This window comes from Sycon ciliatum, chromosome 4, assembly GCF_964019385.1.
Source record: "Sycon ciliatum chromosome 4, ocSycCili1.1, whole genome shotgun sequence".
NCBI lineage: Eukaryota > Metazoa > Porifera > Calcarea > Leucosolenida > Sycettidae > Sycon > Sycon ciliatum.
In genome coordinates, this window is record NC_088646.1 from 12,655,417 (window position 1) to 12,673,659 (window position 18,243).

The 18,243-nt window shown below is 45.9% G+C and overlaps 1 protein-coding gene and 1 non-coding gene across 5 annotated transcripts in view; both read left to right on the plus strand.

The window, feature by feature from the left end:
- LOC135814545 (uncharacterized) overlaps positions 1 to 18,243 on the plus strand; it is a 30,340-nt gene that overhangs the window by 653 nt on the left and 11,444 nt on the right. The window contains exons 2-21 of one of the 4 annotated variants that reach the window (XM_065327676.1): positions 705 to 1,048; positions 1,966 to 2,104; positions 2,276 to 2,368; positions 3,309 to 3,341; positions 3,756 to 3,862; positions 4,723 to 4,757; positions 5,130 to 5,223; positions 5,728 to 5,785; positions 6,343 to 6,398; positions 7,372 to 7,479; positions 7,786 to 7,826; positions 8,790 to 8,856; positions 9,389 to 9,432; positions 9,607 to 9,677; positions 10,182 to 10,237; positions 14,940 to 15,030; positions 15,281 to 15,324; positions 15,893 to 15,983; positions 17,230 to 17,300; positions 17,968 to 18,052. In XM_065327676.1, the coding sequence (XP_065183748.1) occupies positions 984 to 1,048; positions 1,966 to 2,104; positions 2,276 to 2,368; positions 3,309 to 3,341; positions 3,756 to 3,862; positions 4,723 to 4,757; positions 5,130 to 5,223; positions 5,728 to 5,785; positions 6,343 to 6,398; positions 7,372 to 7,479; positions 7,786 to 7,826; positions 8,790 to 8,856; positions 9,389 to 9,432; positions 9,607 to 9,677; positions 10,182 to 10,237; positions 14,940 to 15,030; positions 15,281 to 15,324; positions 15,893 to 15,983; positions 17,230 to 17,300; positions 17,968 to 18,052 (1,449 nt within the window). In that variant the 5' untranslated portion in view covers positions 705 to 983. Of the gene's footprint in view, positions 1 to 704; positions 1,049 to 1,965; positions 2,105 to 2,275; positions 2,369 to 3,308; positions 3,342 to 3,755; positions 3,863 to 4,722; positions 4,758 to 5,129; positions 5,224 to 5,727; positions 5,786 to 6,001; positions 6,060 to 6,342; positions 6,399 to 7,371; positions 7,480 to 7,785; positions 7,827 to 8,789; positions 8,857 to 9,388; positions 9,433 to 9,606; positions 9,678 to 10,181; positions 10,238 to 14,939; positions 15,031 to 15,280; positions 15,325 to 15,532; positions 15,577 to 15,892; positions 15,984 to 17,229; positions 17,301 to 17,967; positions 18,053 to 18,243 lie in introns of all 4 variants that reach the window. The other 3 variants (XM_065327678.1, XM_065327675.1, XM_065327677.1) reach the window with 3 other exon arrangements.
- Positions 17,373 to 17,445, plus strand: Trnar-acg (transfer RNA arginine (anticodon ACG)). Its single transcript has one exon. It is a non-coding gene; the product is annotated as a tRNA-Arg (tRNA).

An 18,243-nucleotide genomic window follows, 5' to 3' on the forward strand; every position in this document is an offset into this window, starting at 1 on the left:
CTGCTTGTAACTAGGACTTGCCCGTGTCGTATTTCGTTCAAGAGCAGTTTTTGTGACTCTTTGAAGCGATGGAAAGGTGACCCGGATCTGGGTAGTCTAGAATAGGAGAGTTTTACTGTAATGTGTTCGAGATGTGCATCACAATGTTTATGTGGTTCTGCAAACCAGGAAATTCGCATGATCATTGTGTATGCCACACTGCACTGGTACGTGGTATGTGCCGTAATACCGGCAGCATGGTGTCCGCGACTTAAGGGCCCTTTCTGCTAAATGTCTGTGTCTACAATAACAAACTACAATGTAAAGTTTGTAGTGAGGTGATACTTTTTTAATAGTTTGCTACAAAGTATGTTCTCGGATTGATGCTACAATTTAGTACAAAGTAGTATGTTATTGTAGACACAGAAATTTAGTAACTATTTTTGCTTTCTTTGGCTACATCAGTACACTCTGTAATATTGCAGATCTGCAGCCGCAGAATGATTATGTAGCTAGATAATTATGACCTTGTCGACACTCGACAGACAGTCAACTCTGCCACCTTCGAGCTGTCGACCATCACAAGTCATTATATTATCATGATCCGCTCGACAGCTCTGTTAGTTCGATCGACTGAACTGACAAGTGACATGATGGTTGATAGCCAGTACTAGTAGATTTGCAGCCAGCTCAGGCCTCGTGACTTGCTTGCCTGTTGCTTGCAGTGTTGCGAATGATTTTCTGGCTATGTCAGCAACACGTACACAGTCCGATGATCATCGCTAGGACAACCCAGACTACCCACCAGACTGCCAGAGGCAGAGGTATAGTAGAGGCGTGCCCGATCCAACCAGCACGACATGACAGTCTTCCCACCTATGATTGGAAAAGCAATAATATTACTTGACGCAGTAAAGATACGAGGCTCAGAAACTTTTATTTACTGGTCGTCATAGTTTGGGAATAATTTCGTCCTCTGACTGGGAAGTACGGATTGCAACACGATGATGAAGGTTTCAGTCATCTTGTTGTTGAGTGTCGCTCACGTGGCCTTGGCTGGCATTCACAAGTGAGTCGTCAAGTAATTCGGCAGATTTGCTCAAGCACCTGAAATTAATAATTGTGGAGTCCGCTGCACATGTACTGCCAGTTGAACATACTAAAGCATTACCTGTATTTGTGAATGACATTAATGTGGAAATGGAAAGGTGTCAGGGTTATTGGCACTCACTTAGCTGCTAGGCTAGCTGTTATCATGGGCACAACAACTGTAAACCCAGAAACCTTTGCGACCCTGTAACGTTTGCGATTTTCACGATGGGGTGAAATCGCGAAAGTAAGTGGGCGCAAAGCGTGAACCTGTAGACTCGAGTCAATCATCAAATTGACTCCAATCGCAAATGTTTGCAGGCGCAAAATGGTCTGTCATCGCAATTCGCAAACTAAAATGGGCGCAAACGATTCCGGGTTTACAGCAGCTGCTGTTATTTCAACTCCAGAGTCATGATTATATAGGATCCTGCACAGTCGTCCTGGAGCAGTGGAGGGCTCGCTGGCTGAATCTTGATCGAGCGGCCAGCACCGAGGGCTGGGTATGAGGTCGAGATTCAGCGAGCAAGCCCGGCAGAACGTGGGTGATCTAATGTCTTACGCGACTCCAGTGTGTGCTGGGAAATTTGGAAGTAAAGTTGGCAATACCTGTCGAGGACCTGCAGTATAGTGTTTCTGCATACATTTCTGAACTTCGGTTGCGTAGCTTGACTCCTCTTTACGGATGTAGCAGGCAATGCAAATCAACACATCCGTTGATCAAAATGATGCGTGCGTGTGTATGCGTGTGCGTGTGTGTGTGTGGTGCGTGCGTGCGTGTGTGGTGTGTGCGCACGTGTGTGTGTGTGTGTGTGTGTGTGTGTGTGCGTGCATGTGTGTGCATGTGTGTGCGTGCATACGTGTGCGTGCCTTGTATATACATGACGTGTATGGCAGTGTGATGCTGTGGCAGTGTGATGATACAGCAGCCAGCCAGGGATGGGAGGACAACACATGCTTGACTCACAATCAAAAATGTGTTCACTTGCGCCAGGACGGAGGCATGTTCCTCCTAGAGGGACCATCCTCTTACCAGGTAATGTTGGTTGGGATTCTTGTCGGACATCTTCTCTACAATCGTCATCGTCAGCCATGGGATGAATTCCATTTTATATAAATGAGGGAGTATGTTGAAGCAGCAACAATAAGAAGTGAGTTCGGATGTGCTTTGAGCGGACGTGTGTGTTTTTGTCCACTGTGTTTATAGTTGACGCACAAGGCTGACTCCCAGCAAATCTCCGATCCATCTAACAAGTACTGCTTGCAGGCACCAAGCGCCGACGGTGTTCTCTCACTAACGGTAAGGAGGTGTCGACTTCATCCTCTTGCCTTTGTTGTGCAGCATTTATACAATATCAATGCTACAGACAGAACACTGCTACATTGTACATGGCTATGTCATTTCATTTTCATTTTATTTGATTGCTTTTCCAAAGGCAAATAGATGCCTATCACGGGAATCTCCAGGGTGTAACACATGTACTTCAGAAGTATGTGAGAATTATGTGAGAATGAAAATGTTGGCGGAGAGATATGTACACTGTAAAGAATGCAGTGATGGGGATGGTATATGGGTGACATCGGGAAAGGGTTTCGAAGTCGAAGCCTTGCATCAACTCTTTATGAATCCTCGTGATAGGTGCTTGGAAACTGGGAAGACCATCCCTTTTTTGAAATACTTGTGACCCTTTACTGTGAGCCCAATAGCAGCTATATATTATTGTGGGGTGCTGTGTGTGTTTGTGTGTGTGTTTGTGTGTTTGTGTCTGATTTAGCCACCCACACTAGTACCAAGTATTACCTTCACTGGGGGCAGGGGTAACTGCAGTTGGATCCCGGGACGGATACCCTGATGCCGTCAATCCTTTTTCTGCACCTTGTCCTCACCCACTTACTGAGGTGTGGTGAGCCCATAAGTGGGATCATTTCAAGTCCACCCTAGTTTGGGGATTTCAGGGGGTGTCGGCCGTTGGGTGGTTCAATGGCCAATTGAGTCATCTTTCCAAGATTCCTTTGGAGTCTCTCTCCCCTCTCCCGGGGAGACCCACGTGACCAGTTTTGGCAGTGAGCAAGTACAAGTACAAGTACAAGTGTGTTTGTGTGTGTTGTGTGTGTGTGTGTGTGTGTGTGTGTGTGTGTGTGTGTGTGTGTGTGTGTGTGTGTGTGTGTGTGTGTGTGTGTGCGTATGTTTGTGCACATGTTTATGTACTGCGCATTTGTTTGTTACCCTTGAACATTAGGTGGAAGAATGCAATGGCAAGAAAGAGCAACAGGTATTGTGTTGAATTGTGCCGAGCCTTGCGGATATATCATATAATTATGTGATCATGATGTTACGTTTCTTTACCTAGCATAGATCATGGCAGTGTGGTGGAGCATAGCAGTACTTGTAACATAGTACACTGTGCTAGCATGGCAGTACATTGTATTTGGCATGTAGCTGTTAACGTTAGCACAGTCTTTTGGTGGCACTTGCATGGGTGGTCCTGTATGTCAGGGCAGCCCATGATCATACATGATTCTTGTGGCTGTAGTGCGCACACGTTCGTGCACGTGTGTGTGTGTGTGTGCGTGCGTGTGTGCATGATTGCATGTATGTGCATGCCATGTGTACGTTTGTCTTACTGTTTCACTTATGGATGTTACTGTGGCTGCTGTGGTTGTTGTTTCTCTTCTCGCTGCAATAGTGGGTTAGAAGTGGTCGGAATGTACAGCCTTCTACCTTGCCTGGTCTTTGCTTGGATGCCACTCAGACACCATGCGACAATGCACCATTCAATACCTACAAATACTGGTAATGAGCGACATGGGAATTTCAATGATGTGTGTGTGTATGTGTGTGTGTGTGCGTGCGTGCGTGCGTGCGTGCGTGTGTGTGTGTGTGTGTGTGTGCGTGTGCAGGGTTCATATACTTTCTGTTTGAAGTATACATACCTGTTAACCATGGACTGCTTCTGGCTAGATTAACTCTTGTGTAATCAATGGTGCTAGTGAAGCTTATATCAAATCCACTCTGATTTAGCCACCCACACTAGTACCAAGTATTACCTTCACTGGGGGCAGGGGTACCTGCAGTTGGATCCCGGGACGGATACCCTGATGCCGTCAATCCTTTTTCTGCTCCTTGTCCTCACCCACTTACTGAGGTGTGGTGAGCCCATAAGTGGGATCATTTCAAGTCCACCCTAGTTTGGGGATTTCAGGGGGTGTCGGCCGTTGGGTGGTTCAATGGCCAATTGAGTCATCTTTCCAAGATTCCTTTTGAGTCTCTCTCCCCTCTCCCGGGGAGACCCACGTGACCAGTTTTGGCAGTGAGCAAGTACAAGTACAAGTGTGTGCGTGTGTGCGTGCGTGTGTGTGTGCGTGCGTGCGTGTGTGTGTATGCGTGCGCGTGCGCGCGCGTGTGTGTGTGTGTGTGTGTGTGTGTGTGTGTGTGTGTGTGTGTGTGTGTGTGTGTGTGTGTGTGTGTGTGTGTGTGTGTGTGTGTGTGTGTGTGTGTGTGTGTGTGACCAATACGGTATTTGTTTTGGCACCAGAGTATTGATACATCAGTCATTATAAGTTGAGTTACACAAGATTTCGGCCATTCGGATCAATTTATCATCCCTCTGATTTCTCTCACCTCTGTCATGCTTGTTTGTTTTGAATTTGCAGCAATGACTCCCTTGATCTTGTTGAACGTGTGACAGGTGAGGGTGGCACAATTGGTGTCAGTGATATTTTGTATTTTTGTATTGTATTTTGTTATTTTACCGGGGAATTACCAACAGGCCCTACTAAGGTCTTCTTACAGGATGCCCAAGGTGAATGTATGTGTTATAAAAGTAACTCCTGGCGAAATGAATTGGGATATGATTAGTGTGAATTGATTCGGGGAGTGCGTTAAAGCGGTCACTGCTGTAGCCGATTAATGTATGGTTGTACAGATTTTGAAGTTGTAGAGTACAGGATCAAAGCAAATGTAAGAAACCGACAATCTACCTGCAAGTCTCTGTCGTTGTGGCAAAGTAGCAATTAAACGTAATCTCTTTATCTCAACTCATGCTGTGCTGCTGCAATAGACCTGATGGAGCGCATGCAAGTAGCTGAGAAGATTAGTCAGCTGGGAACAGGAGCTAAGTCCATTGATCGTCTTCAAATCCCAGCATACCAGTGGTTAGTTTGTCTCTCGTCTTTTCCGTGTGGGCATGTGTATGTGTGAGTATGTGTGCGTGAGTGAATGTGCGCTCAGGGGGAGGGCATCCATGTGTTTGTATATTATTATGTCATTTATGTGTATGTATGAGTGTGTGTGTGTAGTGTGCACACACGTGCACGTATATGTGTTTGTGTGTGTTCGTGCATGTGTATACTGGCATGTGTAAGTGTGCTGATCAATGCGCTCAGGACAGGGGAAATTAGGGAATGTGAGTTGAGCGGGAATAAGAACTCGAGCAGCAGCTGGCTTATTGAACACAAATAACTCCTCTTTCTCCATTCCTTGGTCTTTTCTGTTTTATTACTGGTAGCACATATTGACGCACTCTTGCAGATAGAAAACCACCCATCCAGCGGGCATCTGCTGATATAAGAAAGCTGCTGATTTGAGAAAGCTGCTGATTTAAAAAAGCTGCTGATTTGATGCGTTTTGAGACCAGGCTATGTGTTATTGTTGATCAGGTGGTCTGAGGGATTGCATGGAGTTGCTAGATCACCCGGTGTTTCCTTTAGCAATCCGGTATGTACATGTACATGTTGAATGATAGAGCACCGTCTGGTTGTGTTAGCTTGGTATAGAGACAATATGTTGTGTGTTTGTCTGTGCGTTTGTTTGTGTGTGTGTGTGTGTGTTTGTGGGTGGGTGTGTGTACGTGCCTGCGTGTGTGTGTTCACCGTATTGTTATGTCGGTGGGTGTTGCTGTGTTGCTATAATGTGTATTGTGTGATCGTCTAGGTGGTCCGAGGGTTTGCATGGTGTGGCTGGCTCCCCCGGTGTGCACTTTGGAGCACCGGTACGCTGATACTATTGCTGCTCACTGTTCACTGTCTTCTTGTGCAGCACACAGTATTGTGCTCTAGTCATCCTCCTGCATGTTGTGTTTACTGACGTGCACTAGCTCATTTGCTGCTGTTGTCGAGCTCCTATGGTGTATTTTGGATGCATTTTGCTGTGTGGAATGTCCACATGCAAGTCATATGTTGATACTTGTATATTATTTCAGCACTGTTAGCCGTGCATCTTACTTCAAGCATCAAGGTTACATGTTGACTGCACTTGTGGTGTTCTTCCTGCAGACACCGTATGCCACCTCATTCCCACAAGTCATCAACCTCGGAGCAACATTCAATAAGTATGCTGTTATGCCACATTATGGTTGTGCTGCTGCTGGTGCTGGCACTGCTGCTGGCACTGCTGCTGCTGCTGCTGCTGCTGCTGGTACTTAATGGTTTCTATTCACGTTGTTGCTTTGATATATCCCACCCGGTTCCCCACACTACTACCTATGTCTCACCTGAATGCGTATCCAGTACCAATGATCAGGGGCTGTTTTACTGTCCGCACTGTACCAGCACATGCACGGCAGAGCATGAATGTGTTGGTATTGAATTTGCTCTCTTTATACACTTCTCACTTGCCGGTGTCAATGTATGTATGTATGTATGTATGTATGTATGTATGTATGTATGTATGTATGTATGTATGTATGTATGTATGTATGTATGTATGTATGTACCCAGTGCTGTAGACAGCAAGCTGTTTCGGCTATAAAGGCCTCATCAGTACAGCTACGAGCTTTAAGCAAGCCGAGTTACCAGCCATGGTGCAAAGGAGGCACCACAGACATTAAGATAGCTCGTCGCTCTAGCGCCAGAGTGCTCTAACTACGAAAAGTAGCGGGCAATGCGTAGTGCAGCTGTACTAGAGCAGCCTACCGAGAGTGCTCAACAAGACGAAAGCTGAGGAGCATAATACCCAATGCTGTAAACAGCAAGCCATGTATGTATGTACCGCACTTCCGCACATATAAGCGCATGTGCTTATGTCCGGACAGAAGTGCATGCGCTTATATGTGAACACTATTGGTGAAACACCTGGAAGCTGAATATACTGCTAAGCATTGTGATAACACCGTTGTTTAGGACACAGACAAACCGTTATTGCACATATAAGCGCATGGGCTTCTACCTGAACATGTTCACACCGCAAAAAATCTTTTTTGTGGCAAATTTTCACTTGTAAGCCCATGCCCTTATATGTGGGGAAGTACGGTATGTATCATACTATGTCAGCATGTGTGTATGTGATAATCTGTACTGCTACAGGACCATGGTTAAGGTGATGGGTGGTGTGATTTCTACTGAAGCAAGAGCCTTCGCTAATGTTGGCCATGCTGGACTGACCTATTTTGCACCCAACATTAACATCTACCGGTGAGTTGTCTGAGTTGTGCACAGTGTGTGTATCAGTGCAGGTCTTCTCAGCCCTCTTCAGTACGCAGCCATTCTGACTGTTTCAGACTCTGCCTTACGTAGTACAGTGTGTAGGCTGAACACAATGACATGTGCGGCTATCTGCCTGTAGAAGCCGTGTAGTTGTGGTGCAAGACCCTATTGGTTGGCATGTTATAGCGACGTTTCGCTGGTGTCTGATTTTCGCCGTGAACAATTAGCCTCTTCTGAATTGTGGAGAGTTGTAATGTGTTGTACTGTTGCCTTCTGCCCGTTGTACTTCTACAGTGATCCACGCTGGGGCAGAGGCCAAGAGACACCGGGTGAAGGTCAGCATCCTGTGTACACTCTATGAATGCTGTAACCTGTTGTATGTGCACGTAAGACCTGCTTTTCTAGGGTGTAGTAGCGGACACGTCACTATGTCTATGAGACGGAAGCATTTATATTTAACAGGGCGGTACTAGTGGTTGATATTTTTCCAAACTGATTGCCAACGTGGTGCTGAATGCACTGCTGTACCTAGATAGAATGTACATGTTGATTAGATGCTTCGTTTCTAAACCAACCAATGCTAGTCCTGCCCAACCAGCAGTAATCACTCCCCCCCCCCCCTCGCGTGATCGCAGGCTGGTGCTGCATGAGACCATTCACCATCTGCGGCATGTTACACAATGGTGCTGAAATCGACCAGGCTTCACCCCAGTAGTCGATGATGGATTTTAATTTCCTCGTGCTGGAGGAGGGACTCGAAAGGACAAGTTCATTGCGCTCTGTTTGGTCAATTTTGAACCGTTTGGTCGCCACCTCCATGTGGGCTGAACGGCAGGGGAGCAGGGTGGCCAGCTCAACGTATTCCACCCGTAAAAAAATCCTAATGGTCTCCTCTGGCACGTGCAGCACGCTGGCAGGTAGCTTAGCGCCTCCCGCAAACTCGTCACATGACACATTGTCCATAGCTGTAGTTGTCATCGTAGAAGGACAATTCGGAGCATGCTCCGCGCCCGAGCGCACGTTGGTGAGGGCTGAAGCTACCGCCGGCACTGATTTGCTCTCTGAGAACACAGAATTATCTGATGGTATCATGATTAGTGAAATGAGTGTGAGCCCTGCACTATGATGTGATCTGTTTCTGTGCTATTTTTACCTTTCAAGGTTTAAAAATAGAGGTGATGCTAAAGGTCAAGGTTTGAATCTTTGCCTTGCATTGTGCAACAGATTAAAATCACGTTTGTCTTTGTCATGTTCATAACCTAAGTTGCCATTTATGTTCAACAATGCTGTCGTTTCAGATCCCTTCTTGACGTCCGAGTACGCCAAGAACTTTGTCAATGGCATGCAGTTTGGATATGACACTCGGTTAGTAGTCATGGTAGTATCAGCACTCGTTTTGACAAATCAGTGATTGTGGTTACGTTGAAGTAGGTGTGCACTAGAATGAGTTTTTACCATCCTCCTCGCTGGAGGGCAGGGCAGTGCGAGTTGACTCGTTCTCAACTCTTCCCCGCAGTCAGAGATAACGCTGCATGGCCAGCATATAAAGATGCCTGCTACCCCATAAACTACAGGCAATAAAAAGAATTCACGCTTCAATTTGCATTCCTGTTGTAGCATTTTTGTGTAACTTGTGCTACTTTATAGTGGTGTTGTGCTCTAATTCGTCCTCAGGCCGTATGCACATAATCTTCTTCGCCTGGCACCGGGCTGACCGAAGCTGGGCCCGTCGTTGATGCCTTTCGGAGTCGATTGCATGGGCTTGTGTGAACCAAGTTGAACATGCTCGTTACTTCATGAGTGTAGAAAATAGACATGCAGGAACGTTGGGTTCCATGTGCATATTGTACTAGTATATGCTCAGCCTTTCATTCTCTGCCTGTTCTTCCTTTCCCAGGTATTTCAAGGTTGTTGCGACTTGCAAGCACTATGCTGCTTATGGTGAGATTATCGATCAGCCGATTTCTATTATGTCCAACATTTGTCACATTCTTACTCCTGTCTGACAAGTACCTAACAATCGCCTACTGCTGCTGCAACTGGCTCGCATGACCGTGGTTGAATTGTGTTGACAATGTGATATTTTTGGCTGACTCTGTTTTTATTCTATTTTAGATCTTGAGAACTGGAATCATGTTGATCGCTTCCACTTCAATGCTAACGTCAGTGACCAAGACTTTGTCGAGGTGAGTCCTCTAAAACCAGCTCATGTTTCATATGAATGTTTCTCTACCGCAATCTGAAGATACCCTCAATGTGTATTAACAATTGTTCCAATTGTGAAGGCTGACGGTGCAATAATTCAATATGATTCTGTGGCTTTTGAAAATAGTTTCAATGTTGAGATGTTTGCATTTTGTGTGGTTCCTTCCCTGTTTGGTATACATAGTATGGTTTCCATACAGTACTCTCTCAGCAGTGTCTGCAGTTCAAGAATTCAGGAGTGTCCGGACATTAGAGCCATGTGTTGTTTTCCTCCGTGCAGCTGTACGGTAACCCATCAGTAGCGGCAGAGGCTGAAGGCCATCGAACCCGAGAACACACTGGAGCAGGAATATGACCATCGATCTTGTTTAGAAATTTCTCTTTTATTGAGTCCCCGATTGCACTGTACATGGACATGTACATCATGTATTGTATGCTGTGTGCCGTGTATTGTGTGCGGTGTGGTGTATGCTGTGTGCTTACAGTCCTATTTCCCCGCGTTCCAAGCATGCTCACCACTTGCTGGAAGCATCATGTGTAGGTATGTACCCATCCACGGACCAAATAGAAATGCCATTCTCCGTTAAAAAGCACGCGTGCGCGCATGTGAGGAGTAGCTGCAGTTGCGCCTTGATCCTTGAGGATGGTGGTGTTTCTACGGATGAGGAGACCTCAGTCTGACGGGGTCTCGCGGAAATCGTCAAATGTTTTGAAAATGCGTGAGATGTCCTACAGAATGGATTCCCTGGATAGTTTGTTACCTTTCAGATTCATTCCACTGTTGGAACTGGGATTCATTCCACTGTTGGAACTGGGATTCATTCCACTGTTGGAACTGGGATTCATTCCACTGTTGGAACTGGGATTCATTCCACTGTTGGAACTGGGATTCATTCCACTGTTGGAACTGGGATTCATTCCACTGTTGGAACTGGGATACATTCCACTGTTGGAACTGGGATACATTCCACTGTTGGAACTGGGATTCATTCCACTGTTGGAACTGGGATTCATTCTACTGTTGGAACTGGGATTCATTCCACTGTTGGAACTGGGATACATTCCACTGTTGGAACTGGGATACATTCCACTGTTGGAACTGGGATTCATTCCACTGTTGGAACTGGGATTCATTCCACTGTTGGAACTGGGATTCATTCCACTGTTGGAACTGGGATTCATTCCACTGTTGGAACTGGGATTCATTCCACTGTTGGAACTGGGATTCATTCCACTGTTAGAACTGGGATACATTCCACTGTTGGAACTGGGATTCATTCCACTGTTGGAACTGGGATACATTCCACTGTTGGAACTGGGATACATTCCACTGTTGGAACTGGGATTCATTCCACTGTTGGAACTGGGATACATTCCACTGTTGGAACTGGGATACATTCCACTGTTGGAACTGGGATTCATTCCACTGTTGGAACTGGGATTCATTCCACTGTTGGAACTGGGATTCATTCCACTGTTGGAACTGGGATACATTCCACTGTTGGAACTGGGATACATTCCACTGTTGGAACTGGGATTCATTCCACTGTTGGAACTGGGATTCATTCCACTGTTGGAACTGGGATTCATTCCACTGTTGGAACTGGGATACATTCCACTGTTGGAACTGGGATACATTCCACTGTTGGAACTGGGATTCATTCCACTGTTAGAACTGGGATTCATTCCACTGTTGGAACTGGGATTCATTCCACTGTTGGAACTGGGATTCATTCCACTGTTGGAACTGGGATTCATTCCACTGTTGGAACTGGGATTCATTCCACTGTTGGAACTGGGATTCGTTCCACTGTTAGAACTGGGATACATTCCACTGTTGGAACTGGGATTCATTCCACTGTTGGAACTGGGATACATTCCACTGTTGGAACTGGGATACATTCCACTGTTGGAACTGGGATACATTCCACTGTTGGAACTGGGATTCATTCCACTGTTGGAACTGGGATACATTCCACTGTTGGAACTGGGATACATTCCACTGTTGGAACTGGGATTCATTCCACTGTTGGAACTGGGATTCATTCCACTGTTGGAACTGGGATTCATTCCACTGTTGGAACTGGGATTCATTCCACTGTTGGAACTGGGATACATTCCACTGTTGGAACTGGGATACATTCCACTGTTGAAACTGGGATTCATTCCACTGTTGGAACTGGGATTCGTTCCACTGTTGGAACTGGGATTCATTCCACTGTTAGAACTGGGATACATTCCACTGTTGGAACTGGGATTCATTCCACTGTTGGAACTGGGATACATTCCACTGTTGGAACTGGGATACATTCCACTGTTGGAACTGGGATTCATTCCACTGTTGGAACTGGGATTCATTCCACTGTTGGAACTGGGATACATTCCACTGTTGGAACTGGGATACATTCCACTGTTGGAACTGGGATTCATTCCACTGTTGGAACTGGGATACATTCCACTGTTGGAACTGGGATACATTCCACTGTTGGAACTGGGATACATTCCACTGTTGGAACTGGGATACATTCCACTGTTGGAACTGGGATACATTCCACTGTTGGAACTGGGATACATTCCACTGTTGGAACTGGGATACATTCCACTGTTGGAACTGGGATTCATTCCACTGTTGGAACTGGGATACATTCCACTGTTGGAACTGGGATACATTCCACTGTTGGAACTGGGATACATTCCACTGTTGGAACTGGGATACATTCCACTGTTGGAACTGGGATACATTCCACTGTTGGAACTGGGATTCATTCCACTGTTGGAACTGGGATACATTCCACTGTTGGAACTGGGATACATTCCACTGTTGGAACTGGGATACATTCCACTGTTGGAACTGGGATTCATTCCACTGTTGGAACTGGGATACATACCACTGTTGGAACTGGGATTCATTCCACTGTTGGAACTGGGATACATTCCACTGTTGGAACTGGGATTCATTCCACTGTTGGAACTGGGATACATTCCACTGTTGGAACTGGGATTCATTCCACTGTTAGAACTGGGATACATTCCACTGTTGGAACTGGGATACATTCCACTGTTGGAACTGGGATACATTCCACTGTTGGAACTGGGATACATTCCACTGTTGGAACTGGGATACATTCCACTGTTGGAACTGGGATACATTCCACTGTTGGAACTGGGATACATTCCACTGTTGGAACTGGGATACATTCCACTGTTGGAACTGGGATTCATTCCACTGTTGGAACTGGGATACATTCCACTGTTGGAACTGGGATACATTCCACTGTTGGAACTGGGATACATTCCACTGTTGGAACTGGGATACATTCCACTGTTGGAACTGGGATTCATTCCACTGTTGGAACTGGGATACATTCCACTGTTGGAACTGGGATACATTCCACTGTTGGAACTGGGATTCATTCCACTGTTGGAACTGGGATACATACCACTGTTGGAACTGGGATTCATTCCACTGTTGGAACTGGGATACATTCCACTGTTGGAACTGGGATACATTCCACTGTTGGAACTGGGATTCATTCCACTGTTGGAACTGGGATACATTCCACTGTTGGAACTGGGATTCATTCCACTGTTGGAACTGGGATTCATTCCACTGTTGGAACTGGGATACATTCCACTGTTGGAACTGGGATACATTCCACTGTTGGAACTGGGATTCATTCCACTGTTGGAACTGGGATTCATTCCACTGTTGGAACTGGGATTCATTCCACTGTTGGAACTGGGATTCATTCAACTGTTGGAACTGGGATTCATTCCACTGTTGGAACTGGGATACATTCCACTGTTGGAACTGGGATTCATTCCACTGTTGGAACTGGGATACATTCCACTGTTGGAACTGGGATTCATTCCACTGTTGGAACTGGGATTCATTCCACTGTTGGAACTGGGATACATTCCACTGTTGGAACTGGGATACATTCCACTGTTGGAACTGGGATTCATTCCACTGTTGGAACTGGGATTCATTCCACTGTTGGAACTGGGATTCATTCCACTGTTGGAACTGGGATTCATTCCACTGTTGGAACTGGGATTCATTCCACTGTTTGAACTGGGATACATTCCACTGTTGGAACTGGGATTCATTCCACTGTTGGAACTGGGATTCATTCCACTGTTGGAACTGGGATACATTCCACTGTTGGAACTGGGATTCATTCCACTGTTGGAACTGGGATACATTCCACTGTTGCAACTGGGATATATTCCACTGTTGGAACTTGGATACATTCCACTGTTGGAACTGGGATACATTCCACTGTTGGAACTGGGATTCATTCCACTGTTAGAACTGGGATACATTCCACTGTTGGAACTGGGATACATTCCACTGTTGGAACTGGGATACATTCCACTGTTGGAACTGGGATACATTCCACTGTTGGAACTGGGATACATTCCACTGTTGGAACTGGGATTCATTCCACTGTTGGAACTGGGATTCATTCCACTGTTGGAACTGGGATACATTCCACTGTTGGAACTGGGATACATTCCACTGTTGGAACTGGGATACATTCCACTGTTGGAACTGGGATACATTCCTGTGTTGGAACTGGGATACATTCCACTGTTGGAACTGGGATTCATTCCACTGTTGGAACTGGGATTCATTCCACTGTTGGAACTGGGATTCATTCCACTGTTGGAACTGGGATACATTCCACTGTTGGAACTGGGATACATTCCACTGTTGGAACTGGGATTCATTCCACTGTTGGAACTGGGATTCATTCCACTGTTGGAACTGGGATACATTCCACTGTTGGAACTGGGATACATTCCACTGTTGGAACTGGGATACATTCCACTGTTGGAACTGGGATACATTCCACTGTTGGAACTGGGATACATTCCACTGTTGGAACTGGGATTCATTCCACTGTTGGAACTGGGATTCATTCCACTGTTGGAACTGGGATTCATTCCACTGTTGGAACTGGGATACATTCCACTGTTGGAACTGGGATACATTCCACTGTTGGAACTGGGATTCATTCCACTGTTGGAACTTGGATTCATTCCACTGTTAGAACTGGGATACTAATACATGTACTATGGGAAATATCGTCTGAGACCTTCTGCTTTCACATTCGTGGGGTGAATTTGCTCGTTTCTTTGTAATGTGAGTTGAGAAGAATGCATGTTCAATGTCATCTATATCATGAATACACGAGTAACATTCTTTACCTGTACATGTTGGATAACCTCTTGCCCAGCTACAATGCAGTCAACGGTGTACCGAGCTGTGCAAACAACTTCATCATGAACGAGATGGCGCGTGGCCAGTTTGGCTTCCGTGGCTACATGGTATGTTTCGTATAGTGCATGGTGTTGTGTAGTGAACTCTCTCTCACTCTCTCTCTCTCTCTCACTCTCTCTCTCTCTCTCTCTCTCTCTCTCTCCCTCCCTCTCTCTCTCTGTCGTTTTTTCATGAAGGTGGGGGTTGGGGAATACTCCACTGCTCAACAGTTTATTTTGAGCTCTTTCTTCCATGACCACCTGTCTCTGACTTGTATTTTATTCATGTGCATGTGTTGCTGTTCCTGCATGATGGAAGGTTAGTGACTGTGGAGCAATCCAGAGAATAATGTCAGCACACCAGTAAGCCGATTGTGCTGAGTTTCCTGTGTGTGTGTGTGCGTTTGCGCGTGCGTGCGTGTGTGTGTGTTTTGGATGCGTCCATACGGGCATGCATGGTTATGTGTATGTGTGTGTGTGTGTGCACATGTACCTGGGCTTGTGTGAATGTGTGTGGATGTTTATGTCTCTGTACATGTTACAATCATAATCCTCCTTGTTGTGACGGAAGGTCAGTGATTGTGGCGCCATCGGCAACATAATGCATGCACATCAGTAAGCCAGTTCATCTGTTCCTTAGTTGTGGCCATACCAATGTGTTCAGCTTCCTTCATGAATGGATTCATGTGACAGTGTGTGATTACAGCTTATTCATCAGGTGGGGGTGTTGAAAGGAGAAACATTTGAAGAAAATAAATATTGACACAGCTTACCTTTTTGCTTTTGTAGAGACAGTAGGAGTTGTGGTGCTGACTGGGTTGAGAGCTGGCACAGGCATGGGGTTGTTTTTTGATCGTCTTCTACTGTTCTACATGCACTGCTGCCACCATCTGTTGCCACATGACACTGCTGTGTTTGGTTATCCCTATAGGTACACAAAGACACCTGAGGATACGGTCGCTGCAGGACTCCATGGTGGTTGTGATCTTGACTGTGGTGGATTCTACCCAGGCAATACTCAGGTATGCTGTACAGGTATTCTGTGGTGGATTCTACCCAGGCAATACTCAGGTATGCTGTACGGGTATTCATAAGTTTGAGGAACTGAAAAGGGAGAAAAGTCTGGAGAAACAGCTGACTGTCACCACCAGGACTTGAACCAGCAACCTGGGATGCTCTAGCCACTACGCTATTGTGTAGTCGTCCTCCAAGCGGCGACCGTTCAACATTCTTTTCAGACTGCGAAACTGCGCAGGTTAATGGAACTCAGGCCTCACTGTACCCTCGCACTTCACACACAAACTAGTACACAAGGAGCCCCAATGCATCAAATACTATATTCATAGGTTTGGTGTACCGTATTTTTTACTTTACCATTTGAGCACGGATCCACACGAAACGTCATCCACCGTGGAGGCCAAGTAATAGTTGGCTAAATTTCAAAAATCCTGATAAACTTTGAACTGTGAACTGTGTCTATGTCTGTGCCTATGAGCCATCTAGAAAATGCTGCAATTTGCATCCCGTTGAAACTCACGTGCAACTTCTGTGTACAAGCACGGATCGACTCTCAATTTGTTTATAACAATGTACGGCACCTACGCATTGCCACAGGTGCTGTTCAGCGACTCAGAGTCATCCAGCACAGCACACACTTTCGCCAGTTGACTATCTTGTCTGTCCTTTCACGACATACTTCAAAGTACTATTATGTCATGCTTAATGCAATGACACTGCACTTGATGCAATAGTATGTAATGTGAAGTAAAATGGCACTGCACATCATGTAATAGACTAATAGTACGTCACGCGTAGTGAAAAGGTTGAATCCAATCTGTCGCATGCACTTTGCTCTATAATCAAAGCTCCTGCGCACTATGCACTCTCAGCATTTCACCGTCCATGCTGCAGAAGGGGCGCTTTCAGACATAATATTTAATGTGTATGTACATAGGCACTTTTTTGCAATGTCCATGAACATGCTCTTCTGGAAAACTCCCCCCTGGTAGCCACTCACTTGATGGTCTTTTGGTATGAAACGTTATCTCCATCAAACTTGGTTTTCTGGGACAACCAGCACAAACCTGTTCTTTCTTGCTTCCCTTTGCATCACTAGACGGTCACAAAATGGTCAACTGAGTGATCGTATTCTTGGTGGGACTCTCTGGTGTAGGAAATTTACGTAGGCGCTTGTCTGTCATCACTCCTTGATTCGCTTGGTTGCTGCTGGTATTGCTGGTTTCTGGCACTGTGACTGTCACTGTGTAGACTGCATTGGACAAGAAGACCATCACTGAAGGCGATCTGGACTATGCTGTGGGACGTTTGTTTGGTTTCCGGTAGGTCCTGGTGCGGCCTAGAAACTAGAAAGCAATTCCATCTGATCATGATCAGCTACCCTTATCATAGCTGGTCGCGTGGCCCAACGGATAAGGCGCCTGACTACGAATCAGGAGATTCCAGGTTCGAATCCTGGCGTGATCGTATTTTTTGGTTTTTGTTTTGTCTCCTCTGCTCCTGCCCCCCCCCCCCCCCCACACACACACACAATCCCCGGGTACTTCCAGGAGGTTCCATGCCTCATCCGTCCCATATCATATTGACGTTTTTCTTTCTTCCAAAAGGGCCAAGCACTCCAGATCTGTAGAGGCGTAGCGTCCTTGAAGAAGAGACACAAGCTCAGGCTGGTGACACGTGCTGGGGATAAATTGAATTTTGTAACTTTCCAACCGTCACTAATATGCAGAGCTAATTTCTTCAATAGGCAGGCAAAAGATAAGATGTGCAAAGTACTAAATAATACTGCAAAAAGTGCCGAAGACAGTTCACTTCATTGGTATTTGCTGCGCCCTCAATTGCCATACTTGTACACGTATGCCCCCACACACACAAACACGTGTGCGCGCACACACACACACGCCCACACACAAACACACTGCACATTGTACAATAGTCTTATTAATAGTGTGTGTACATTTGCGTGTGTGCATGTGTGTGTTCATGCAGTATGATTCTGGGTATGTTTGATCCAGTAGCTGAACAGCCCTATGAACATATCGGTGTAGAGCAGGTCAACACTGCAGAACACCAGGTGAGATCATGCCACTGACAAGCATGTAGAGATCATGCCACTGACAAGCATGTAGAGATCATGCCACTGACAAGCATGTAGAGATCATGCCACTGACAAGCATGTAGAGATCATGCCACTGACAAGCATGTAGAGATCATGCCACTGACAAGCATGTAGAGATCATGCCACTGACAAGCATGTAGAGATCA